The 27524-nt window shown below is 38.3% G+C and overlaps 1 protein-coding gene and 1 long non-coding RNA gene across 2 annotated transcripts; one reads left to right on the forward strand and one right to left on the reverse strand.

Moving 5' to 3' along the window:
- The first annotated feature begins 448 nt into the window (after positions 1 to 448).
- Positions 449 to 6843, forward strand: LOC139126329 (uncharacterized). Its single transcript, XR_011550533.1, has 3 exons — positions 449 to 522; positions 920 to 1069; positions 1401 to 6843. It is a non-coding gene; the product is annotated as an uncharacterized lncRNA (long non-coding RNA).
- On the reverse strand, positions 6336 to 27524 carry LOC139126328 (succinate dehydrogenase [ubiquinone] cytochrome b small subunit B, mitochondrial-like). The gene is made up of 4 exons (XM_070692403.1): positions 27367 to 27524; positions 26879 to 26992; positions 14831 to 14984; positions 6336 to 7571 (listed from the first exon to the last, which is right to left on the reverse strand). Exons 1-4 carry the CDS (start codon positions 27398 to 27400, stop codon positions 7406 to 7408), a joined length of 468 nt encoding a protein of 155 aa, XP_070548504.1. The 5' UTR covers positions 27401 to 27524; the 3' UTR covers positions 6336 to 7405.

Raw genomic sequence — 27524 nt, forward strand, 5'->3', positions numbered from 1 at the left:
ACCTTTGGTTGCCCACTAGAATAAAGTTGACTTTACGTAATGGCCCATGACCCTCTTAACCGGAGGGCTGCCTTTGGCGAACCACTCCAATAAAGTTTACTTTATACAATGTCCATGGACATAAGTTGTCTATGGAAATGAAGTTAAAAATTGCCTTACAGTCGTCCTAATTAACAGACGTTTGCATGGATGTGGCTGAGAAGTTGTACACTGGCATCTCTGCTACACGAATAAAGTGCGCCGCGTACCGGAGTTCAAATCCAAACCGTGCGGGTAAATTTGACATATGGGCTTTGGTTATTTTTCAGTGGGGGGGGGGGGTCATCAAATTTTTTTCGTCTGACAAAGGGGGGGTCATCATTTTTTCGCGAAAAATGCAGGGGGGGTCATCATTTTTTTGAACACCGGCGACAAGATTTTGCCGGCCCCCCCCCCCCCCCCCCCCCCCCCCCGGCCGTAAAAACTGAACGGTCCCTAACCAGGATGGCGCACTGTGGAGGTTTGCACCCTTGAAATCTGGAGGTGAGTACTTCATTCATTTTTTCTATTTTTTCACTAATTTTGTTGCTGATAATTAAATTGATAGGGTAAAATCAACGTAAGGCCTAGGGTTAAATTCATACAGATGAAGACAGTATGTTGTCAGCTCATTGCAACTGAGTGCAAGTGTACCATTGCAGCAGTATGTGCACAAGTGTTTGCCATGGTATTAGGTGACTGTATGTTCATGAGCATTAGTGAATAGAAAGACTACATGAGTGAAAGCACAGCAAAATAGACCATAAATATGAGTGCAATTACAACTGGTATAGTAAACTTGCTGTCTCGCCATGGGGTTCACCTAAATGTGTTTTCCTCTTTTTGCACTGTTGAGAAAAAGGAGTTTAGTATTACCTAATTTTAAAATTTAACTTCACAGGGAGAAAAGTAATTTGACTCCTATATTTCATGTACATGGAGGCTAGTAATCCAAATTTAGTGACAGATCTCTTCACTTGTGATGATCTGTCATCACTTGTTGCTGAAATGCTGTCCTCATCATCTGCCAGTGTACTAATGACAGACCAAGGTAAGACCTATTTGTTTTACACTTGCATCTGTAGCCAAATTACTTGGTACATTTCATTCTCCATTATCAGTAGTGGGTACAGAGTTCAACCTTGGGTGTTTTATTGGATGCTGTACTATCTCTGCATGGCCTCACACCTGTCTTTGTAAACATCCTAAAAATCGGGCACTATCCAGCTATTTTCAAAAGAAATACTATTCATGATCATTCAGTTACCATGACAAAGACTGATTAAAACTATGACTAAATTCTAAATAATTCTGTTTCTCAACTGTATACAATCATAAAATCCATGCAGTAATTTCTGTTCTTTTCTATTTTAACTTCTCAGCTACTGGTGTAAAAACAGTAAAGGCACTGGAAAAAAGCATGAAGTTGTTTTTGTCACAAAATGTGAAACAGCTGATGTTTAACACCAATTCTAAAGGGACGTCAAACTCTGCTGGTCAATATTTCCAACACCTGCTTTTCTGAGTATTTACCTTATACATGTAGGTATCACTGTGACATTGACTGCAAGGAGCCTCTCATCAGGGCTGTGTGTATCACTGTGACATTGACTGCAAGGAGCCTCTCATCAGGGCTGTGTGTATCACTGTGACATTGACTGCAAGGAGCCTCTCATCAGTGCTGTGTGTATCACTGTGACATTGACTGCAAGGAGCCTCTCATCAGTGCTGTGTGTATCACTGTGACATTGACTGCAAGGAGCCTCTCATCAGGGCTGTGTGTATCACTGTGACATTGACTGCAAGGAGCCTCTCATCAGGGCTGTGTGTATCACTGTGACATTGACTGCAAGGAGCCTCTCATCAGTGCTGTGTGTATCACTGTGACATTGACTGCAAGGAGCCTCTCATAAGTGCTGTGTGTATCACTGTGACATTGGCTGCAAGGAGCCTCTCATCAGGGCTGTGTGTATCACTGTGACATTGACTGCAAGGAGCCTCTCATCAGGGCTGTGTGTATCACTGTGACATTGACTGCAAGGAGCCTCTCATCAGGGCTGTGTGTATCACTGTGACATTGACTGCAAGGAGCCTCTCATCAGTGCTGTGTGTATCACTGTGACATTGACTGCAAGGAGCCTCTCATCAGGGCTGTGTGTATCACTGTGACATTGACTGCAAGTAGCCTCTCATCAGGGCTGTGTGTATCACTGTGACATTGGCTGCAAGGAGCCTCTCATCAGGGCTGTGTGTATCACTGTGACATTGACTGCAAGGAGCCTCTCATCAGGGCTGTGTGTATCACTGTGACATTGGCTGCAAGGAGCCTCTCATCAGTGCTGTGTGTATCACTGTGACATTGACTGCAAGGAGCCTCTCATCAGGGCTGTGTGTATCACTGTGACATATGACTGCAAGGAGCCTCTCATCAGTGCTGTGTGTATCACTGTGACATTGACTGCAAGGAGCCTCTCATCAGTGCTGTGTGTATCACTGTGACATTGACTGCAAGGAGCCTCTCATCAGGGCTGTGTGTATCACTGTGACATTGACTGCAAGGAGCCTCTCATCAGGGCTGTGTGTATCACTGTGACATTGACTGCAAGGAGCCTCTCATCAGGGCTGTGTGTATCACTGTGACATTGACTGCAAGGAGCCTCTCATCAGGGCTGTGTGTATCACTGTGACATTGACTGCAAGGAGCCTCTCATCAGGGCTGTGTGTATCACTGTGACATTGACGGCAAGGAGCCTCTCATCAGGGCTGTGTGTATCACTGTGACATTCATCAGTGCTGTGTGTATCAAGTGGTAGACCCGCTAAATGAGAATCAGAACTGACCTCATATTGCCAGACAGCATTTACATGTCACTTCTGTTTTCTATCATGATAATAGAAAGATTCACTTTCTGTATGTGTTCACAAAACTACTTAAAATGTGTGAAGATGTTGAAAGCATTTACTCCAAATAGAGGATTAGTAAAATAGTCCTAGAAATTTCTGCTCATTTTTATATGTTTTGAATTAATTTGGATGAAACAATTTAATTAGTCATATTTTGCTAAAAAAGTCATCTCTGATGATACAGTCCTCACTCGCACCATTAATTGACATGCACATGCACACTACAATACAATGTCTGTGTGCTAAGTTTGAATAAAGTCTGTTTCAACAAAATGGCCACCTGGTGGCCATATTGGATCGTTTTGTGAAATAAATTGATGTGCATATATATATGCCATAGTACTTTATCTGTGTACCAATATTGAATGAAATCAGTTCATCATCATTCACTTAGTTAACCAAAATGGATAGGGAATTTCTAAGACTGAACATCAGTTTCTAGTCAGATACAAATAAAATCATAGAATCATAAAATCAATCTTTCATCGCCATGATTTTGTATTTTCCATGGTAAAGTTTGATCTGCAAGTTATACTTGTTTGCAGTCACCATTTGCCCAGTTTCACAAAAGGGATCAGAAATTTCTAAGACTGACTGAATATCAGTTTCATATTCGATAGAAATCAAATTGTAGTTTTATCTCATGTTCCCTGCCATGGCTTTTTCTTCTAGTTTGTTAAGGTTGATTGGGCCAATGCTTGCTCAGTTAAACCTGTAACCTTGAATCCATGGGTGGCAGTGGGTCGTGTAATCTGCCTGTCTCAGTTGGTGAGAGGTGTTTCAGATGAGTTTTGATAAAGTTTTCTCTCAACTTAATGAAAAGAAAGTTGTTGATATGAGTTTGATTCTTGAGTTGAAGTTTTAACTATTAGTGCATTGACTGTTTTGCAGTTGTCAAGCTTTTCACATTTGTTGCATTCATTTTCTGAAATTCAAAATTGAACATGAAAGGTGGCAGAAACTTCCATGTATATGTGCATTTCCAGTGTAGTAAACAATGAAATGGATAAAAATCAATTGTAAAGTACTTTTTCACATGAAATGTCGGTTAAACTTTTGAAAATAAAAGTTTTTTGTGGAAGTGATATTTGATGTTGTTATTTTGTTCAGTTTTCGTCTCGTCTCAGATCCGATGCAGTGATACTCTCAAGTCTAAGGATTGGCGAGTCAGATATTGTCCCTTCTGCTACAGTTCGCAATCTCTGTGTGAAACTCACCCATGACGGCTAGATGTCAGACCATATCAGCCACATCTGTAAGCATGGATTTTATGCATTGCGTAGAATTGGCAAGATCCGTCAATTGTTGGACAAACCCACCACAGAAAAGATGGTCCAATGCATTTGTCACTTCTCAGCTGGATTACTGCAACAGTCTTTTGTATGGTGTTGGGAAATTTCAGCTCGGACGCCTTCAATCACTTCAGAATGCTGCAGCTCGCCTTGTCTCGCGTACTCGAAAATTTGTTAATATCACACCTGTATTCATTGATCTACACTGGCTGCCGGCTGAAGCAAGAATTAAATTCAAAATCTTGTTGACAACCTTTAAAATAGTTCATCGTTTTGCTCCACTTTATCTCTTGGATCTGATCGAGATATACACCCCTGCCAGAGATCTCAGATCGAGTGATTCGTTACGCCATAGTGCCACCGCGGGGAATGTTCATCAGAGATCTCAGATCGAGTGATTCGTTACGCTTAGTGCCACCGCGGGGAATGTTCATCAGAGATCTCAGATCGAGTGATTCGTTACGCTTAGTGCCACCGCAGGGAATGTTCAACAAAGCATATGGGCAGAGAGCTTTCTCTGTCTGCACACCGTCTCTGTGGAACTCATTGCCTCCAGAAATCCGTAATGCTAGCTCCGTTGACTGTTTTAAGCGCATTTTAAAGACCCATCAATTTGTAAAGCACTATTACTAATGTTTTGGAAGGGTCACCATTTTACTGTAACCGCTGATGCTTGTTTTATTATATCTTATTTTAACATTTTCTGCTACTTACTCTATAGAATTTTAATAATTTTTTTTGTATTTTGACTGTTTTTTACTCTGCAGAATTTTTCATTATTTTTAACCATGTACGTTTTTAGCATAATTTTTTAGCATAATTTGATTGTTTTTACATTTTAAGTTTGTCACGTTTCGCTGGTATTTTATCAATTTTAAATGTGTAAAGCGCACTGAGACGTATGTGTAGTGCGCTTTAAAGAAATAAATATTATTATTATTATTATAGTCGGATTTTTATTATTTTTTCCCGCCAACCTGAGCAATTTGTAAGTCTTTTATAGTTAGGCCATTTCATTTAAATCATCCAGATACTGTATTGGCTGATTACCATCCAAACATGATCATTTTTGTGCAATTTTTAACCTTTATTCTGTCATGTCATTACAGTTCAGCCAAACTGGAGATTTGGAAACTTCTATTTCACAAAATTCAGCTAAATCACATCAGAATGTAGAGGAAGAACACATCATTTGTTACTTTAGAATCTAGAAGGTTATTTTAGAAGGTGTTTTAACCAAAAATGATGAAACTTGCTATGTACATAATATAACATTGTTGAAAGTCATTCAACATTTTTACTTCAGCCAATTCCTTATTTGCATATTTAATGAACTTTCTTTTTAGATATATCTGAATTGACTCGACCAAAGTTGATGTAACTCGCTATGTACATTGAATACACTATGATATAACATTATTGAAAATAATAAAGCCGTTTTACTTCAGCCAATTCCTTATTTACATATTTAATGAACTTCACTAATTAGGAATATATATCTGAATTGACTTGACTGAGGTTGATGAATCTTGCTATATATATTGAAGATACTATAAAGCAACATTATTGAAAGTCATTTAACTTTTTTACTTCAGCCAATTCCTAATTTGATATTTAATGAACTTTCCTAAATAGGGATATTTATCTTTATTGACTAGACCAAATTTGATGAAACTTGCTAAGTACATTAAAGATACTATGATACAACATTGAAAGCCATTAACCATTTTTACTTTAGCCAATTCCTTATTTGCACATTTAATTAACTTTCCTGACGAATTGCTTTGTACATCAAAGATACTATGATGGGGATATATACTTGGATTTAGAATTAATCTGTGGTGAATATTATTTATTATTTTGATCATAACACTTTCAATGGAGTTGCAAACATGTGGCAAAGATTCAAATTTACAAAATTGCAATATATAATGAAACACGAGAGCATTTTCAGTTCATATCTGGTCCCCCTATGGGAACTGACAACAAATAATGATACTTTTGCTGTAACTGTATATAGTAATGTGGTGAGAGAGATATGCTTACACATGCTGGTGTAGGGTTCCTTGCACGTGTCAAAGCACTTGTACCAAGATCAATGAAAAATAGAAAAGTCACAAGCTTTACAATGAATAAGTGACTATAACACTGTGGTATATTCTTGAATTGTGTAGTACATTTGTGGTTTACTATAAACAGAAATAACATTCCAAATGAAAATGATAATTGAACAGGACGATTCTGTTCTGAAAAGCTTTAACTTTCACACTGCAGTTATACTGAAATCATTATGTTACTTTGTGAGCACTGGAAATTCACAGTGTTCCTCCTTTACTTTAACAATCAAGTACAACAATTCCATCGAAAGACGAGACTGTAAAAGAACATAAAGCTACCGTATAAGCACTGACCTGCAGCGATTTTTTACAAGCTCTATCTTAGGAGCTCATAGGACAACCTAAGCTGGTTCATTTCATTTGGTTTTTCCATTCATATGCCAAAATAATCAAAATGAAATACAAATACTGTGCTGAGAAAAATGCAGCTGTGGCACTATTTGTCACTGGATTTAAGATTCTGTAATGCTGGCATATTTTCTTGAAACGTTTCACAGTGATGTTTCAACCTAATCTGACTTGAAAATTGATATTGGATACTATCTTTCACATCCAGCAAGAGAAATTGGTCAATAATGATATCTAAAATCATAGAAGACAAGATACAATATGGCAAGATGGGATTTTTGACCACTATTAATTTTCTACACTGACAAAGTTTTAAATGTTTATTAAAAGAAGTCTTTCTAGATCAGACGTATGTTTGGTCATACTTTCAAACAGTAAAAATGTTTGTTTTGAAAACTATTAAAGATAAACATATTACCATGCATTACCAATTGGACTGAACAGCATCAGTAATAGAGCAACAACACAACATCAACATGACGATTGACAAAGTAGAAATAGTTGTTGGATAATTTTGCACACAGTGTTTTGTTCACGAATATTTCATACAAATGCATGAATATTGACGAGATCTATGCAAAAACAAACACAATGCTCTTACTGTAATTACAATTTCTCTGTCAAGTATTTATCATGATTTTATGTCAACGGCAAAATTGATGTAGAACATAATTTACAATACAGCAATAACACGAAAATGAATGATGTTGTATCACTGTCCTGTGATCTACAATTTCCACAACTCAATAAATCCTTTGACAATACCAACATCATTGTAGTTGAAGTAACAGAGACCAGCAAATGCTGCAATGGATAAACCATAGAGTGACGCGTGTGCCATTTTTGGTAGGGTATCACCATGAATGTAGTCTGTAACAATCTGTTGTAGACCCCTGTAAAAACAAATCATAAAGAGAGGAAACACAAATTAAATTACATAAATAGAAGGTTATCTTGTGAATTCTGTGTTGATTGCTTACCTTTGTACCAAGGCTACATAGTACTTGCGTACTAAGAGTCGTTATTTGTGTCCGGTGTTGTGAAATCATGGTGACATATCACTCATTCATTTCTGATGCTTTCCCTGAAATACTGACTGATACTGCTTTTGACCAAATGCCTCATAAAAATTGTTATGTGGGTCATTTTCCCTCAACACTCATGACCTGAGTTTAATTAATCTAGAACATTGTTAAGGTCACTGTCCTTCATGACCTTGAAGTCAATTAGTCATGTTTACAACTTTCTAGAAATTCAATTAGTCACAAATGGAGATATTTTTGGAACAGTAATTAGCATATCAATAGAAATTCTAGATTATTCTTATAGTCTCTTATATAACCACTTGAGTATAAATAGGGAACAGCAGTTTTTCAGTCAGAAATTTGGTATCACGTCACTTGCATGTTACTTCAAGACTTTGGAAACTCCAGCAGTATTAATTTCAAGACTTTTCAAGATCTTCACTGCCACACTAAATTTTTACTCTGGACTTTGCGCAACCTCAAGCCTGCAAGCAAACCAAAGGACTGCTAATTATAATACTCTGTCTCAGAATCTGACTCAACTCTGGAGCTGTGTACCGGTCCAGCTGAGATAAGTAGCCTGTAAAAAATTTACGGTTTGTATTCTATGCCTTGACTTAGTGCTTACTTTTATTATTTGTAATAAATTTTGTTTTAACAGACATTGCTACGTTCACCGTTTTTTGTTTTTTCTCACATAAAACAATTTTGTCAACATTTTAGGGATAGTCCACCAAAATATCAACATGCCTTTAATGAAGAAGATTATTTTTGTAACATTTACGATGAGAGATCAGAAATGTGCTGTTTATTCTCAAAGAAATTAATTTTTTAGCTCACATTTGGTATATCAATGTCCGTCATCATCAAAAACACGCAAACCGCTGCACATTTTAGTATTTCGTGTGTGGATGCATGCTGGGCTATAGATGGGATTTTGTTCAAATGAAGTTTGCATTGCCAAAATCATGCAAATGAGCTTAAAATGTGAAAATTGTCAAGAAATAATAGCTCCAAGAAACATTGTTTTGATTGCTTTGAAAATTTGTGTGCAAGTACCTTAGGTGAAGCTAATACAGTTATATGAATATCATGAGGATATCTTGAATTTTGTATTTTTGCTGAATTGTTGGTTATTTTTCTCAGAAGGGGAGAAAATTTAGCAACAAACTATTGTAATATAATGAACAATGGCTAATCTAAACCAAATTACTTAAACTGGATTGTTAGCATTGATTACACATGTATCTATTGTCCATCAAATAGAAAATAAATTTGGGCCATTGACTAAAAAACATTTGCTTGTTACACTCACCACTTGTACCTAGTATTTGGAGTGTACACCTATCTCCAATACATGTTCAATGAAAAAAAGTTTGGACACTGTAGGTCAACAGTGCATCTTAATTTATGAGACTAAATAAGCTTACCCCTCAAGTATGTATAAGGCAAAAACAATATTTAATTTTTAATTACGTAGTGCAGGGAAGGACATACAATATGGTGAAAAGCAAACTAAATATAAAAACTGAATATACTATGATATGGAAATGTTGTCTCACAGTCATAAGTATCTGGTGTGTGCCGAGAGACAAATATTAAAATTGGACAGCATCATCCTGACCACAGTTTCTCTGACTGGTTTGTTTCCTTCTGATCTTCTGACACAGTGATAGGTACAAAATATTTATGTTATGCTGCTATTCACGATAGTTATACAACATAGCTTGCATTTTGTTCACAGTAGAACTGAGTTTTACATGTAAGATAACTTTCTCGTAAACTGTAAATTCTCGCTTCGGGCAGCTCAAACGTCGCAATACTACATTTTTTTGATACGATACGGAGTGACTTGCAGTTGCACACATATGCAATATGCAGTGACAGTTGATGTAACTCATAGTATGAGAGTCAAGCATAGTGATGTTGATAATTACATGCATGCCAGTGCACGATTTCAAGTAGCCACGAGGAAATTCTTTCTTTGCTGGTGTCGTGAACGGACGTGTTCACATGCAGCTCCTGCAGTCTGTTACTTTGTTGTCGATAGTTTCGACAATACTACATTGTAAGCATCATGCGGCACTGCGAAGATTGTGGGAGTACCCAAGAAGTAACCATATGCAACGGTGACTTAGATTTGTGTCCTGCTTGCAACAAAAAACGATTTCATGTTGATCGATGCTTGGATGCGGTGGTGTCACCAAACAATGGCGACGACGAAACGTGTGCTGATCCTTTGTTATCGAGTGGCTCGGACAGACATCGTGTGTTGCGGAGTTCCAGTTATCAACATGGTACTAACGAAAAGAATTACTATTCCGGTAATGTAATCATTAATGAATTGCTCTGCTTTATTGTCAACCAAATGGACATTTTGCCGTTTGATGCTGTTGTGAAAATATGTGTGGATGCGTTCAATGACCAAGAAATCGAATCAGCGAAACATCTACTGTTTGACGTTTGTGGAGAGACTGGCTCACATCTATTTAAGCATCGTAAGGGCGTGAACAAATCACAGTTGAACGTGCAGGATATTTTGACTCTTCTCCATGAGATGGAAGTTGAAAATATTCCATGCTTTGTCGCGAAGGATTTGAAGAAGCTACCCCCGGTAAACTTCAACCATATCAATGTGTCTTCATTGCTGTCACAAATGAACCAGATGAAATACAACATTGATAGCCTTAAACACGGAGTTGACAATATGTCAAAACTTTATTTGACCACTTCTGGGGACATTCGACAAATAAAAGAGAAAATACTAGATCTGCCACTTGAAAAGGACATGACTGTGAAATCAGTTGCAATATCAACGAAATCTGACCACAGTGAAGACTCTGACATGTCTGTACATTCGAAATCACACCTTGATGATTCGGTCAGTGTCCGTGACTGTGTTCAGCCACTTGTCAACACCACGTCCACAAATGTATGTGTTAATGAAGAACCTGATTTGCAAGTGAATGCAGAAGTACCATCTGCATGTGGTCATAGTGTAAAGACTGGTAAAAACGAAATACCAGATAATGATGCAGATGGCTTCACAGTTGTTAACTATGGGCGATACAGAAGGAGACACAGAAGCTATGCTGATGCAGTTGCCGACAGTCAGAAAAAGGACGACAAGTTAACTAATGATCGTGTTGGAGACCGCCGCTCACCTGCTACTACGACCAAGGAGCTGATACGTCCAGCTGACAGCGGTCGTAGTAAGTTTATACTTGGCAAACGCCAGCACACCGGACTACAAACAGCCGCTACACAAAGAAAACGTGTCTTTGTGAGCAGATTGAGGCCAGAAACTGATACAGAGTATCTTGTGCGATACATACGAGAAACCATGCGTATTGATACCATTGACTGTGATAAGCTTAAGACGAAATATGACTCCTACGCTTCGTTTTGTATTGCTGTGAGACCGGATAATTTTGAGTCATTGATGAACCCTGATGTTTGGCCGGAAGGTGTTCTAATTCGAAAATTCTACCAACCCCGTAAATCCTAGATGGATGAACTTCGTATTGCATCCTACAACTGTCGTTCTATCAAGAATTCATTGCAAGCTGTAAGAGATTTGTGCGAATGTCATGATATGTGCCTATTACAAGAACACTGGCTTACTAAGGATGACATTTCTTTTTTATCCTCCGTCCATGACGACTTTGATTACTTTGGTGAGTCCCCTGCACAAGTGAGAACATCATTGGTCGACCGTTTGGGGGCGTTGCAATTTTATGGCGTAAGTCTATTGGTCATGTAGTTAAAGTAAGATCATTTCATGATAATAGAATAATTGGTATTGAAATAGATAATGTCAATAGTAAATTGTTAATTCTTTGTGTTTACATGCCCACTTGTAGTAGGGAAAATAATGATGTTTTTGCAGAGTGTTTAGCAAAAGTTCACTCAATTGTTCAGTCTTCTGACAATTATAGTACTATGATAATTGGTGACTGGAATGCTGATTCCAATTCATCTTTTGGTAAGCTATTACAAAGTTTTTGTGATGAATATAACTACTGTATTTCTGACAGGGTTTTTCTACCCGAAAACTCATTCACGTACGTAAGTGATGCCCATGGTACTACCTCTTGGTTAGACCACTGTATTTCTTCGTATACTGCTCATAACTGTATCAAGTCTATGGATATTATGTATGATGTGATATCATCTGACCATCTTCCACTTGGTCTTGTGTGCGATATTGGCGTCTTACCCTCATGTCAAAGTAGCCATAGTGATGAAAGCGAAGCAGATTCTCGGGTGAATTGGGCTAGGACCAGCAAAAAGCAGCGTGATATTTACTTTAATATTACTGATAGGCTCCTATCTGATATCACCATTCCTACAGAGGCATTGTGCTGTAAAGATATCCATTGCAAAAATCCTATGCACGCAAAGAGTATTTGTAGTTTTTATGACAATATTATCAACAGTCTTTTCGCTGCTGGCACTCATATTATGTCAAAAACTCACAGTAAGGATTGTAATATTATAGGATGGAATGACCATGTGAAAGAGGTCCATTCTATTGCGCGTGATTCTTTTAAGCTTTGGCGTGATTCTGGGAAGCCTAGGAGTGGTCCATTGTATGACCTTAAACGACGTACACATGCGCGCTTCAAGTATGCTTTGCGGCTGTGCCGCCGTAATGAGGAACAGATGAAAGCTGATGCCATGGCGACTAATCTCTCCTCTGGTAATTGTAAGAAATTTTGGAATTCTGTCAATAGTAAGAAAAATCACATGTCCAGACCAAATAATATTAATGGCTGCTCAGGTGATGAAGACATTGTTGAAATGTGGCGTAACCATTATTGTGACATTTATAACTCTGTAAACAATACTAAGGATAAGAAATTTGTATATGATGCTATTGACAACTGTACTCTGGGAGATAATTTCACTATCTTCCCTGGTGATATTCGTGATGCTATTGCCAACCTCCAGGCTAACAAAAGTCCTGGTTCTGACTTTCTTTCATCCGAACACTTTATGTATGCCAGCAGTAAAGTTTCAACTCTGCTCAGTATGTGCTTTACGGCCATGTTAGTTCATGTAGTTTGCCCCGAAAGACTTTCGAACACTATTCTAGTTCCAATCACCAAAGATAAAAATGGTGACATAACTGACAAGAACAACTATCGTCCTATTGCCCTCTGTACTGTTACTTCTAAAATTCTTGAGTTAGTTATATTGCGTCATATTGAATCATATCTTGGGACGACAGACTACCAGTTTGGTTTCAAATCAGGTCACTCCACTGATATGTGTGTTTTTATTTTGAAGGAAATAATTCATTTTTACAGAAGTTATGGCAGCAATGTATTTATTACCTTCATGGATGCCTCTAAGGCCTTTGACAGAGTCAACCATTGGACACTTTTCAAAAAGTTAATTCAGCGTAATATTCCTGTTTTTATTGTTAGATTCCTTGTTTGTTGGTATAGAACTCAAGTTATTGCTATTCGTTGGGGTGCTCTCACATCGAATAGCTTTACTGTGACAAATGGTGTCAAGCAAGGTGGTATACTGTCACCTAAGCTTTTTAATGTTTATATGGACGACTTGAGTATTCTCTTAACAAATTCGAATACAGGCTGTAATATCGGTGGTGTTTTTGTAAATCACTTACTGTATGCAGATGATATCTGCTTAATTAGTCCTTCTGCAAAAGGTACACAGAAATTGATAGATGTTTGCACTTGCTATGGTGGTATACATGACATCATTTTTAATAGCAAAAAGACTAACTGCATGTGTATTTTTCCTAATCACAGTAGGATGTGTAAAATTCCTTCTGTGTATCTCAACGGTGTTAAATTAGAAGTTGTTTCTAAGAAAAAATACCTTGGTATTGTCTTATCTGATCGCTTTAGAGATGACGATGACATCGAGCGACAGATGAGATATCTTTACATTTCAGCAAATATGTTGATGAGAAATTTCTGCAAGTGTACGTTTCATGTTAAGTGTGTTCTATTTAAAGCGTATTGTTACCAGCTATATGGAGGACCACTCTGGAGTAATTACTCTGTGGCTGTTATGCGTAAATTGAAAGTTGCATACAACGCATACAACGATACATCACTTAGCTGCACGACTCTTATTGGGTTATGAAAACGGAGTAGTGCGAGTTCAATGTTTGTATCTAATAGTATCAATAACTTTGACGCTCAAATGCGTAAACAGATTTATGGTTTGAGAGAGCGACTTTTGAACAGCAGTAATACAATTGTACGTACATGTGACTTATTGTACTTCAAATCTGATATAGTTAAGGTTTGGAATAAGCTTCTTTTTGTTTAACTGATTGTTTTTTGTTTCAACCAGTATGCAAGAGAACAATTAATTCTTCAAAGAGTCTGTAATAACATTTCACAACATTTATATGGACTTTTAAGTCCGAAATAAAGTTTATAATTAATAATAATAATGGTCTTTTAGTGGAAATATAGGTAACAACAGTGAAATAAACAACATTAGTTATCATGACCATGCGTAAGTGCAATCTCAGATCGTGTATGATATGATGATCATGCCAAATTGCCATGTCGGATTATGCCGTGATTCTGAAGTGCGCGTACTTCCAAGTAAATTGGTCAAAATATAAGCACACGCTGTCTTTAGCAATCAAAGTCAACAATGATGTCAAAATCAACGCACAACTGATGAAATTACCCAAAATAAGCAACAGAAAACTAAAAGTTATTGCTGTGTCGAAGGACAGTACATCAACATAAAACAACACCAACTAGTTATGTGCCCTCTCTCTCACCAAGCTCTATAGTACGGTCATATACTTTGTTAGTTATGTTATTTACATGTTGGTGCTGCTTTCCATTTTTACATTTGTATTATGACAGTTTACATTGCTGGTTTACACCATACAAATTATAATGTGAACTTTCATTGGCTGTATCTTTATTTGTCACATGAAGGGCAATATGTTGGGCTACAGTTTTACTTTTATTTTGATTCAATTGGTTACATTGCACAAGATACTTTGATGGTCTACTGTTGGAAGTAGCGCTGCATTTTGAGCACACAGCCAGAGCAAAAGGGAATCCATTTGCATAAGCTGAGATAGAAAGTGCCAAATCAAAATAAACACTAGCACTTACCAGTGACCATGAAGTGTGACAGCAGCTGCAAGTACATAATCCATTGCTGGTGCTTGTGTAATGAACGCAATGGGAAAAGCACAAAGAAGTCCAGTGGCCAACACTCTTTCTGCATTCCAATGAGTGGATGCTAAATGACTGCCACCAGTGTCAACTGTGGGATATGAAGAAAATTAGCCTCAATTAGACTGCAATCTCTCATTTGGTCAGAATAAATTGATGCATACATGACTTATCATGTGAACAAATTCAAGCTCATACCAGTCCGTACATTTGACAGAACCTTGACTTCTAAGTCTAAGTAAGCTTTGTGTGGGGATGCGATTTTTGCGGGCGCACTTTGGCTGGCACATATTTATATCACAAAAAATACCGTCAAGGACAGTGTGCTCACATTTGGTTTGAATTGGGCCATTCAAGAAATATTTTAAACCAGAAAAACAAGAATGACAAAAGCAACTTAGGTACTGGAGGTCATCTTTAGCAACATGCATATCAACTTCTATAGCAATAGGACAAGCAGATCCTACATACAGTCGCAAATGTCAACTAAAAAATTAGCCACAGAAGGCTTGACAAAAAGAAAAGGTTGCAAGAGTGGGGATAAAATAAAAGTGAGTAAAAATGTACAAAAAAGTAATGCTACCTGATCAAATACACGCTAAAAAGTTTACATCATAAAAACTCACACCAGACTGAGAAACAAAATGGCGTCCGTTTTGTGTGAGGCCTAGCAGCTAGGCGATGTTGCCGTGAGTGTGTGGGGGTTCGAATCCCGTTTGGGTTATAGTAAAATTTATATTTCTTTAACCTGAGTGGACTGTCCTGCTGGTGGATATTTACTTGTCCCCGAGGCTGTCTGATAGCTCAGTATAAAGCTTCGTGCTTTTCCGATTACTATATGTGTGTGTACTGTGTACTGTGTCTGTGTGTCGTCTGCTCCACGCACACCGTGTTGTTCGGTCGCGCACAGAATTGCAACATCTCAGTCGGTTACTGTGACCAACTCTTTTGGGTTGGAAGCAGTGGCCGACTGGTTTTGTGTGAGGCCTAGCAGCTAGGCGATGTTGCCGTGAGTGAGTGGGGGTTCGAATCCCGTTTGGGTTATAGTAAAATTTATATTTATATATACTCTTTTTTGGGAGTGGAGATCTAGCCAAGCAGTTCTCTCTGTGGCCTCTCCACTAGGCGACTGATGCCGTATGTTGTGGGTTCGAACCCGATTGAAAACTAGCCGTATTTTCTACCCTGGGTAGGTATCCCAAGGAAATTTTTTGACTTTGTTATCACATATTTTTGTTAGTTTCACAGAAAAGTACATAAAATTTGATGAAAAATGATACCCTATTTTTTAAAATTATCCAAAGATTAAGCGAGATTTGACCTTCATTTGACCTTTCGGATAAATGACCTTGTCAAAATTTTGAAAAATGGCATTTTCAAGGCTTCCTAGAATTTTAAAAATTTACCTAAAGCAATTTATTTATCCAGTTTCCAGTGAGAAACAACCTACAAAATGACATTTGGAAGGTAAAAAGCATATGAGAAGTGGAGTTTTAGCACAATTCATTGACAAAGTTTGAGAAAACCCCATTTTCCAGGGGTCGTAAATTATCCAAAATGGCCATCCGGGCATTTTCACAAAGCTCAAAAAATAAAACTTTCAAGGTTAGGGGTCTTAAAATACTTGTACTGTTACTAAATGATGCCCTTTTAATGCCTATTTTTTTCTGTGTACTTCAGAAAACTGTAACTTGGAGAAAAATTGGCCTAAAAATGCAAATTTAGCCAATTTTACAGAGTGATAAAATTTGCCGAAATCACCGAAAATTCCACAATTTCAATCCTGTACAAAATCAAAACCGTTAATGCAAATTACATGAAACTTTCAGGGTGTATTTAATTTTGCTTGTTCTTTGTAAATAATTAGTTAGTTTACCTATATTAGTTTGAAATATGCTACCATGTGTTCTCAACTTTTGATTAAACTGCTAAAAAGACCGAAATTCCGAGATTGTGATGACTATGTCAAAATAGCTAATTTTGGACAACAAATTTTCAGAAGTATTCTTTAAAATGACTTTATATCAAAGACTACATTAAAAATTGCAAAATAAGCAAAAAGAAAGGGTATGTGTAAGGTAAGTACCAGCTTTTATTTTCTGTTATTCATTTTCATCAAGTAAAGAGATGATTCAAAGATAGCTGCTCAAGTCATGAAAAGCTTCTGGTACAAACTGTACCTTTTTTCTATTACATCTAACTCTGGCACTACACAACATCTACCTTTTGCAATAATACTAAATTCTGCATGAAAAACAAATTTTGATTCTACATACTCATCAATATCCACAACAGAAGGCCACTTAAAGGTATTTCTATACCCAGCTGTCATGAATTGGACTGTAGCTACCTCTCCAGATTTGGCCTCAACAACTTCACCAATAAAGTATCCTTGATCATAAGCTACTGCGACAGGCACACCTTGACGTGTAAATTCATACTGAAAGTTCCATTCAGTTTCCTCATCATCAGAAAACTCATCAGATGAACAGTAAGCAAGCTCCGATTCAGAATCTGAATTGGAAATCTGATCATGCTTTCGTTTTCTACTCTCAGGCCGACTGTCAGACTGTAGCACTAAACCAGATTCTGCAACTGCAGAAGGATTGGAATTTAAATATGAAATAAAATCTGTTTTGAGACAATCAAAGGACTTTCTTCCCATTATTAGCCTGTCATCTTTCTTACCCATCACTTTCGTAATGTATCTAATTTCATTTTCAGAACACTGATTTGTTGTGTTTTTGATTTGACCCTTGACAAAACCCTGGCAACATCACTTGCATTCTTGCACGGCCCACCATGACTAAATACACTTTCAGTTATGTTTTGTAGACCAGCTGCTTTTGCTGCTTCTTTCTCTTGCTTTTTTTTTCGAGTCTCCTCTAATCTTTCTTGTGTTTTAATTTTCACATTTTTTTCAATCATCTTATACTTTTGGCGCATAGCCACAGCTTTTGAGCGAGCAAACTTTAACAAATGTTGTTGTTCATCGAAACTTTTTGCAAACAACCACTCTGAGATGGTGTGATTTGTCTTCAACATTTGTATGCTTGAATGATAAAATAGTGATGCATGCCGTCTTTTGAACATGCCAAAATCCAAGTCACCAAACTCGTACTCGCTAACTAGATTTGTTAATCTACAATGTTTCATGGCATTTCTCAGTTCCTGGGTGGGTTCCGAACTGTACTTTCCCCCAGGGAGGAAATCTATGAGTTGTCGTTTTGTGACTACAATAAATGATGTCATCAGTTTTTCCAGTGTACTTTTAGTCAATGGTGAAGTAATCAAATCATCTGAGAACAAACTGTCATACACTTCATCCTTACGGGGATTGTATCTGTCACTGAACACTCCATTTTGGTCTCTTGCCATCAGTGATGTTGAATCTGTTTCCCATTCTTGAAACATTTCAAGCATTGCTTGAATGTAGATATACTGGTCAACATATTCAACATCACTTTGTAGCATTGACCAAAATGGACCAGTCACCTTATAGTACAGGATCCCCAGGGCTCTTGTCAATGAAATTAGCTGTTGACAATTACAGTCAAGTAGCACACTTTCCAGTTTCATATTCAAAGACTCAAAATAATTTGTGAGAAAGTCTGATATATCAGCAGCATGGTGGGCTAAACTACCAGCCCCTTGAAAGAAATTATTAAAGCGATTCATTCTGAAACTGGTTATGAATGACTTCTTTTTCAAGTTTTCATCCAGAAAGGACACCCACTTTATTCTGCAGCCATTTTTCTCATCTCCTCTTGGTCCAAGCACATCACAACCAGTCCTAACAAACCGACAAGTTGCAGAGCCAGAGGCAGATTTAAATCGTTGGAATTTCGTTGAGGCATCACGACCTAAACCATGACCAAGCTCTGATGCAAGGTCTCTTTCAATTTCCTTCAATTTCGATTCAACAGCTGTGCTAAGACCAAGAAGGAAATGGGCATTGCAGAATAAAAAGTGGGTGTCCATTTCTGTCCCAAAATACTGAGTTTTGTATTCAGCTAAAAGCTTATTAAAGGATTTATTAACGCTAGATCGGTCACCCATAACAGCAAACATTTTTCCAAGCAGTGTCTTGAAGATAGTTTCACGCTCAACGTTATCACACTCTGAGTATAAATCACTCAGTTCGTCAATCATGGAGATTACGTTATCCAATAATGTTGAGCTATCCTCTACTGCAACAGGCGAAAAACCAAGAGACATTGTTTGATTGTTTTCAAGAGTTATTTGTTTTCCTATGATCTTTTTTTGATCACGTGAGGTGCCATCACTGTGCAAGTCCCACCGCTCTGTTAAAGTACCCTCCTCTGCAACTTGGTACTTAGCCAAAATATGTGCCCTGTCTACAAAATTCTGTACAGTAGATGCACTGGGAAGGTCTTTATCATTTATGTTTTCATCATGCAGCCACTTACTCACACACTTTATAACCTTTTTGACATTTTTTGATGACACCTCACACTCACCTGCTAATTCCATGGAACACATTTCTATCGCATCTGTAAATTTATTTTTTGACCCTTCCCTTGTTTGGAAAGTGCAAGAACTACTACTTTGACTATGCAATTCACACTGAAGGTCAAGGACCTCTGCTTTCAAGCTCTTTACTTCAACAGATAGTTGTTTCACTTTCTCTGAATTTGTTAGATTGAGTAGTTTATATTTACTAACTAGAGTTTGTAGACCATGAACTTGACTCTTTAAATTCACAATTTTTGCTCTGTCAATGTTACTTGTGTCTATATGTGTTCTAATCTGCTTTTCTTTTCTTTCTAACTTCTTTGACACTCTTATGCTTCTTTGATAGACTGCTGTACCTTTTACATGTCTCAGCTGATCTTGCATCTCTCTCAGCATTTTATCCTTTTCAACAATTCTTGCTTTCAAGACTGATTGTTTTGTTTCTAAGTTTTGAATTACTTTGTCCTTTTCTTCAATGCATTTTGAAAGTCTGTTCATGTCTTTCTGTTTTTCTGCAACAAGTTCTGCCAGAGCAGATATCTTTATTTTCAATATTTCAGTAGTAGCTAGAGTACTGTCCTCTGAAGTAAAAACACTCCTGGCACTGGATCTTGAAGTGGGACCTTTCTTAATTTTTTTCTTAGGATGTGATGAGGTGGAAGCAGCCTGATTGCCATCTACATGAAATATCTCCTCTTTGAAACTGGCCCCTGCATTATTATTGCGCGACTTATTCTTATTAAGTTTGCGGAACTTCTTTCGCACTCTATCTATTTCTTTCTTAAGGGATTTAGTGTCACGAACTGTCAACTCAGGATCTAATGCTTGCAAAAAATGCATCAAGTGGGTAACAGTGAACTTCTCAGCATGGAAAAACTCTGAGAGTTCTAGCACTAATCCATTTGTCACTTGGCATTCCCTGGCTAATGATGGTAATTCACTAAAATCATGCACATGTCTTCGTTGAAGCCCTAAGCTTGCTGAAAACTTGCCTATGTAGTTGACATCTATTGCTATCTGATCATAGAATTCCACTCTAGACTCTTCTGATAGACTGACTGCCCTATCTACTGCATTCCTGATGTGTAACTGAAAGCGATGACGAGGGTACATTGGAAATAGCATTCCAAGCCAAGTGCATGCTTTGTCCCAAGATGAACCAGACTGTGTCATCAAGGCATAAACTTGCAGAAGAAGCCGATTAGTAAGCGGCAAATCTGGAAGTTTTGGGCGCCTACCTCTACCCCTAGCTAGGAAAACAGTCCTAAGATTAAGCATTGTCTCATCAGCTGAAATGTAATAAAAAAATTATTAAAACTATGCCATAAATCCAAAGGACCAAGTACCAAGTATTGATAAAATTTCAACAAGACAGAAACTGTCAATACAGAGGCCAATTTCAAAGAAGTGTTGTGGGAGTGGGAGCACACAGCTACTCCAGTCATCCTATTACAAGAGTTCTGGTTGCAGGATGCATATTTTATATCAGTTTCTAAAATATCAAATGCATGTTTAATTAATCTAATTTGGTAATAATCTTTCACAAGTATGTCCAGGATGTCCATGTCTCGAATAGTTTAATAATTATACTTTCAAAATTAATTATTTGTAACATGGGGAAATCAATTTAAACTTCCAAGCTTTCATTATTGTTTTCTCTATTCTCAAAATATTGACCGATGTCTTCAAAAAAGGCAGTGAAAATATGATTGCACTTTTGGGCCATCGCATCGTGTGATTCTGTTGTCAAGTTGACCGATGAACGCCATCTTTGATATGTCACAGATAACATATATCCGATGAAAATCACGCATTTGTAGAAAGAGTCGATAAATAGAGTTAAAGATAGCTCACACTACGTCTTGGCATCATTTCTAATTTTTTTCCGGATGATATTCAACTTACTATTGTATCAATGCTCGCCGGTACTCGAGCCCGCTCAACTCAGATCGGCCAACAACATAGCCAATTAATCCATGACGGCATGACAACATACACACAGATCTCACGGAGGTAAAAAATCGTTTCACATTAGCGCTCGTAAATCAGAAATTATCACAGAAAAATACCATAACATATCTTCGAAACTCTTTATTTCGTAAAATACTCACTTATTTCGGAAAACAGTGTCGTTAACAGACCCATTTTAGACGGTGACTCGCAATGGCGATCGCGTTCACTCGCCCCGCTGCTGGTTTCCGCCATCTTTGACTCAAATAGTCTCACATACATAGCACCTTATTCGGCAACGGCGCTGCGTGTTGATCGTAGTTTGTAAAAAACGAAGTTCATAATCGAAAAGATCACTTCATGAGCTTTTTAAATATATTTTTTCCCTCGGATATAGTAAATTGTGGACGATTTGCGAACACTTTGAAATTTTTGAATCGATTTTTAGCCATGAAATCGTCAGTGTTGAAAGGAAAAAAACACACGAATCGGCAGCTCTGAATTCTGTGAACATGGTAATCGTATTGACAACGCTATTTGCCAATCCAACACCGAGCGCGAAGGGAGATACAGAACATCGTTGCAATCCGTGATTTTGTAGAGTGCGTTCAGTTTGCCGTCCCGCACGCGTACGTGCGTGATCACGTGGATTGAAGTTAATTTTTCTTGAATTTTCATTTCGTTAACATAATAACCACTCATATCAACAGAAAGCTGAGATAATTGTCTTTCATATGAAACTAATTTTGTAGAAAATATAAAAAAATATAAATAAGTTGTTAGAGTTTAAAATCTGACATTTTTTATTTTTTCTTCAATGGCTACATTGTACACCTCTATCCACTATGCGTTTGGGATACCTATTTCTACCCTGGGTTGGTAGCTCTGCTGGTGGACAGAATTGTCCCCGAGGTTATCGTTCGCCCAGTGAAAGTTAATGTATTCGTTATTTCGCTTCGATAAAGTTTGTATGTGCGATGTGTGATAGTGAGCGTGCGTGTGTAAGTGCGTCACAAACTCTACAACGTGTGGAGCGGTCTCAGTCAGAAAAATGTAACAACTTAATCGGCTATTGAACCACTCTTTTTTGGGAGTGGAGATCTAGCCGAGCGGTTCTCTCTGTGGCCTCTCCGCTAGGCGACTGATGCCATATGTTGTGGGTTCGAACCCGATTGAAAACTAGCTGTATTATATCCTTATTCCTTGCAAACCAAGGCTAACTTGTTATATGTGCATGCGCATACTAAGCATAGCCTAACCTACTACGGGCCAGTGGTTGCCTTCCTCAGTAAGACTGATACATCTGCCGCCAATAACAGATTCGCTGGTATCCGTTGATTATCGCCTACAGAGGCCATCATTGTTCAGTTGATCGAAGGCACCTTTCGAACCAAAAAATACATGACGTCGGAAAAAGTACCATCACTGTCAACTATACATTTATGAAACATATTCAAATACACACTGAAACATTTACAACATAAAAAATAGGACTAGTCCGAGAAACAAGATGGCATCTATTTCTCTCATTTTTGTCTTTCAATTGTGTGCATGCACAGACGGTAGCTTTAGCAAAATCGACTGAAAATAAACTGATTATAAAGTAAAAGTAGATAAAAGTATTATTTAAAAATAATACATAATAAATGACCACAATTTTAACATTTCTGACCATTTAGTTAATCTGTAGGAACCTCTATTCCAAATATCAAAGCTGTCAGACGAGCGGTTTTGAAAAAATAAATTTTTGAACAAAAATGACAAAAATTCCTTAAAAATACAGATTTGCACATTTCATCACAATTTGAATAAATCCAAGTTGGGTTATCCCTAGGAACCTGTATACCAAATATCAAAGCTGTCTGACCAGCGGTTATGAAGAAGAAGATTTTTTACCCAAAATGCCTTTTTGGCACTGATTTGCATATTTTCAACAATATCAAAAAATTTAAAAAAAGGATTTCTCAAAATCATATTTTTCATCTACACAACAAATATCAAATCAGTAAGTACTGCGGTTCTCAAGATATTTGAGTGGACAGACACCTCACAAACGGACATACATACATATACATACATACATACATACAGACTGATGACCAATGCTGGACGGATACCCATCCCAATAGCTTCTATAGAGTATAGTCTATAGTAGATAAAAATTCAGCAAAAATACAAAATTCAAGATATCTTCGCGATATTCATAAAACTGTATAAGGTCTACCTAAGGTACTTGCATAGTAATTTTCAAAGCAATCAAACCAGCAGTTCTTGAGTTATTGATTTTTGACCATTTTCACATTTTTTAAGCTCATTTGCATAATTTGGGCACTGCAAACTTCATTTGAACAAAATCCCATCTACAGCCCAGGATGCATCCACAGACTAAATACCGCGCTAAAAAGAGTAGCGGTTCGTGAGTTTTTGAAGTTGACGGACATACTATACGTACATACATAACATACATACACATACATACATACAGACGCCACCGACTTCAGCTTATATGATAATCTCACATTGGTATAACCAAATGTGAGCTAAAAATGACATCATTTGTGATGAGTGGTATACGTTTGGCTAATTGAATGTCTGGTTTGGCAAATAATATTTCAGGGCTTCTACTAGACCAAATTTGCTAGAAGATTTTGGAACCATAGGGAAACTATCCCTTACACAAACACTGGTACTACATGATCAGGAGCTATTTCCTTCAGCAGGATATTGCGAAGCATCGTGTATATAAAATTTATACAACACCACTTCTCATGCAATGCTAATAGGCACAGAGGTAGCCAAGTACTTCAAGAAGGCCATACTCCCATAGACTGTTGCCGTAGACTAGTTCTAGTCCATGTAGCTGCAAAATTGTAGCTCTACGGTGAGGCGGTCGGTGAGTTTTGGTTTTTGCGACATCGCTCACCAGTAGAGCTACAATGCCGAAGGCCCTGTAGCATACAAAATAAGCACGCTGCACATGGCACGGCATTTTGATGTAAAATCCCATACATTTACTGCATTTGGTCACACCGATTTATCACTACTGAAGACTAAACAGTAGACTGCTCTAACCTTGTCGTTTATGGGGTTTGGTATTTGTTCAAATACGTCGATCGCGTTCCAAAATCATTTCTTGGAGCCGCCATTACCAACTTCCGGTAATGGCGGCTCCCAGAAACACGCTCAATGTTTATGGAACGCGATCGGCATGCGACTATTTTGTCCACCGAAGAACGTCCCCGGATCATACATGTATGTCCCGGGGACATTCAAGAGATTTCGCGAGAACTGTATTCGGCGCATGCGGACAGCCATGTTTGATTTATGGTGCGCGTGTAACTGTAAGGTGTGTGCTGTGAATGATCCAGGGACATTTACCACTACAAATGATCCTGGGACATTTACCACTACAAATGATCCAGGGACATTTAGCATTACAAATGATCCAGGGACATTTCGCACTACAAATGATCAAGGGACGTTTACCACTACAAATGATCCAGGGACATTTCGCACAACAAATGATCCAGGGACATTTACCACTACAAATGATCCAGGGACATTTACCAATACAGGGGTTTCGTTAAAAGCCGGCCACCGGCCATATGGCCGGCTGTAAGGCGATCACGGCCGCCTGTAATTACCTGAAAATCATGTAATTGTTGTGCCGCTTACAGGAATGAATAGCTGGTAACAAATACAGCATATCGGTAAAAGTTTACAATGATCTGTATCCTTCATGCTGAATAACTTGTTTTCAACGCTTTTGCGAGGTTTTCAGTGAAAAGTTTGTGGTCGTTGGTTCGCATTCGTGTATCGTGCGATACTGGTACAGCTATACAGCACGGAACCCGTCTGTACAACGTACATACACAGGGTGGTTGGAGGTTAGGGGTCATCGAGCATGTGCAGTAACGCAACATAATGTCGGCCATACGTAGTTGAAGTTACTCAGTTCGGTCGAAATGGAATCAGTTAGACGGGTTGGTTGATTAAGAAGGGTACAGGGGATGGCAATTTCTCAGATCATTTTGATACTTATGTGGCATTTTATGAATATCTCTGAGGAAAGGTTTCTTCTGAATGCATCAGCAATCGCCCACAGCTATCCGTGGCCGCAGATTGTGTAAAAAAACAACGGCTTGCTTGTCAATGTAGTCAACGTTCGCGTTCGTTCTTTGATTTTAATGACTGAGAGCCAAACGTTTGACTTGCTTCAACTCTGTGGGCATATAAATATCAAAACAGAATAAATTGAAGGTGTAAACTTTAGCAGACTGTGACGTTGAGTGGTAGACTGTAAAAACGGTCCGGAGAGACCGTGCTGTAGCACAGTTGTTTGTGGTTTCATACACCGTACACGGTAATGCAGGAAGTAGGAAAATTTATCATGTGTGATTGATGTACCGTTTTGTCGAGCTATTATAGCTAATTTGGAACCGTGTCGGGGGGGGGGGGGGGGGGGGGGGGGGGGCTGCCGCGCCATATCCAAACATCCTCATGCTTGAACGTTGGTACGGCTTGGCCGCCTGTAATTTTCATTTGGCCCCCTGTTTTAAAACTTAGTGAAACCCCTGCAATACAAATGATCCAGGGACATTTAGCACAACAAATGATCCAGGGACATTTAGCACTACAAATGATCTTGGGACATTTAGCACTACAAATGATCCAGGGACATTTACCACTACAAATGATCCAGGGACATTTAGGACAACAAATGATCCAGGGACATTTAGCACAACAAATGATCCAGGGACATTTAGCACTACAAGTGATCCAGGGACATTTAGCACTACAAATGATCCAGGGACATCTACCAATACAAATGATCCAGGGACATTTACCAATACAAATGATCCGGGGACATATCACTTCAAGTGATCCAGGGACATTTAGCACTACAAATGATTCAGGGACATTACATTTACGAATACAAATGATCCTAGGACATTTACCACTTAAAATGATCCAGGGACATTCTTCTGTGAATGATCTTGGGACATTGCAGTAGACATTTACCAATACAAATGATCCAGGGACATTACATTTACCAATACAAATGATCCTTGGACATTTACCACTTAAAATGATCCAGGGACTTTCTTCTGTGAATGATCCAGGGACATTGCGCCGAATACAGTTCTCGCGAAATCTCGTGAATGTCCCCGGGACATATGATCCGGGGACGTTCTTCGGTGGACAAAATGGTCACGTGCAACGCGATCGACGTGTTCGCGCTAATACCAAACCCCATAAACGACAAGGTTAGTGTAGTATAGTGTTTAGTCTTCAGTAGTGATAAATCGGTACGAACCAAATGCAGTTAATATGCGGGATTTTACATGAAAATGCCGCGCCATTTGTGGCGCGCTTATTTTGTATGCTACAGGGCCTTCGGCATTGTAGCTCTACTGGTGAGCGACGTCGCAAAAACCAAAACTCACCGACCGCCTCACCGTAGAGCTACAATTTTGCAGCTATATAGTCCATGTGTTCATGATGTCAATGTGTTGCAGAACTTATTAATTAAGTGACATCATGTAAATAATTTCAAACCTTGTTGTTGATGATTCGCATTTGTATGCAATGTTGTGCCAATAGCTGGATGACCTAATGTGTTCTTCGGTTTGATAAAGGCCTGGGTCACGGCCCTCGGTCCCAACAGGAAAGCTGATGAGACAGAGATGAATTTGCATTTCAGTTATGTCCTCACTCCGTAAAGTGAATAAAATATACAAATTATTACTGTGTTATAGATTTAAAAATAAATCATTCGTCTCAGATGTATCGTGTACAGATTCAGGAAATAAGACATAACGCCTCTACCCGTGGACAACGCGAACTACGTGTACCGAGCGACACTGCACTGTCACGCAATCTAAACTAAGGTCAAACAAGGTCGAGAAAGTACTCAGTATTTTGTCAAGTAAAGCTCACGACGACAATGCAAATGTTATACTCCGTTCCAATAATTAAATCATTGTATATTGAACTTGGCTATGGTTTGTTTTCGGATGAGACTTTTGCAAAGAGTTAAAACTTACCTCGAGATGAACGTAGGAACACCGAAGCAGCCATTTTGTATATATCTGACCGTACGCATGTAATGTCAAGAAGATCGCGCGAGATTTGGTACGTGAATTTCTTGTCTGGCTCCCTGCTCCCTGCCCAATTTCTACCGCTGGCGGCGCTAGGCTAACGT

Source organism: Ptychodera flava (genome assembly GCF_041260155.1).
Source record: "Ptychodera flava strain L36383 chromosome 3 unlocalized genomic scaffold, AS_Pfla_20210202 Scaffold_27__1_contigs__length_13241970_pilon, whole genome shotgun sequence".
NCBI lineage: Eukaryota > Metazoa > Hemichordata > Enteropneusta > Ptychoderidae > Ptychodera > Ptychodera flava.

Excerpts from the sequence above, each read along its gene's own strand:
- LOC139126328 (XM_070692403.1), bottom strand. The coding sequence starts at position 27,400 with ATGGCTGCTTCGGTGTTCCTACGTTCATCTCGAG. Across the intron at positions 26,993-27,366 it reads GTTCCTACGTTCATCTCGAG|CTTTCCTGTTGGGACCGAGG; the intron begins GTAAGTTTTAAC and ends CTGTCTCATCAG. Across the intron at positions 7,572-14,830 it reads GTCACACTTCATGGTCACTG|GGGTCTACAACAGATTGTTA; the intron begins GTAAGTGCTAGT and ends TTGTTTTTACAG.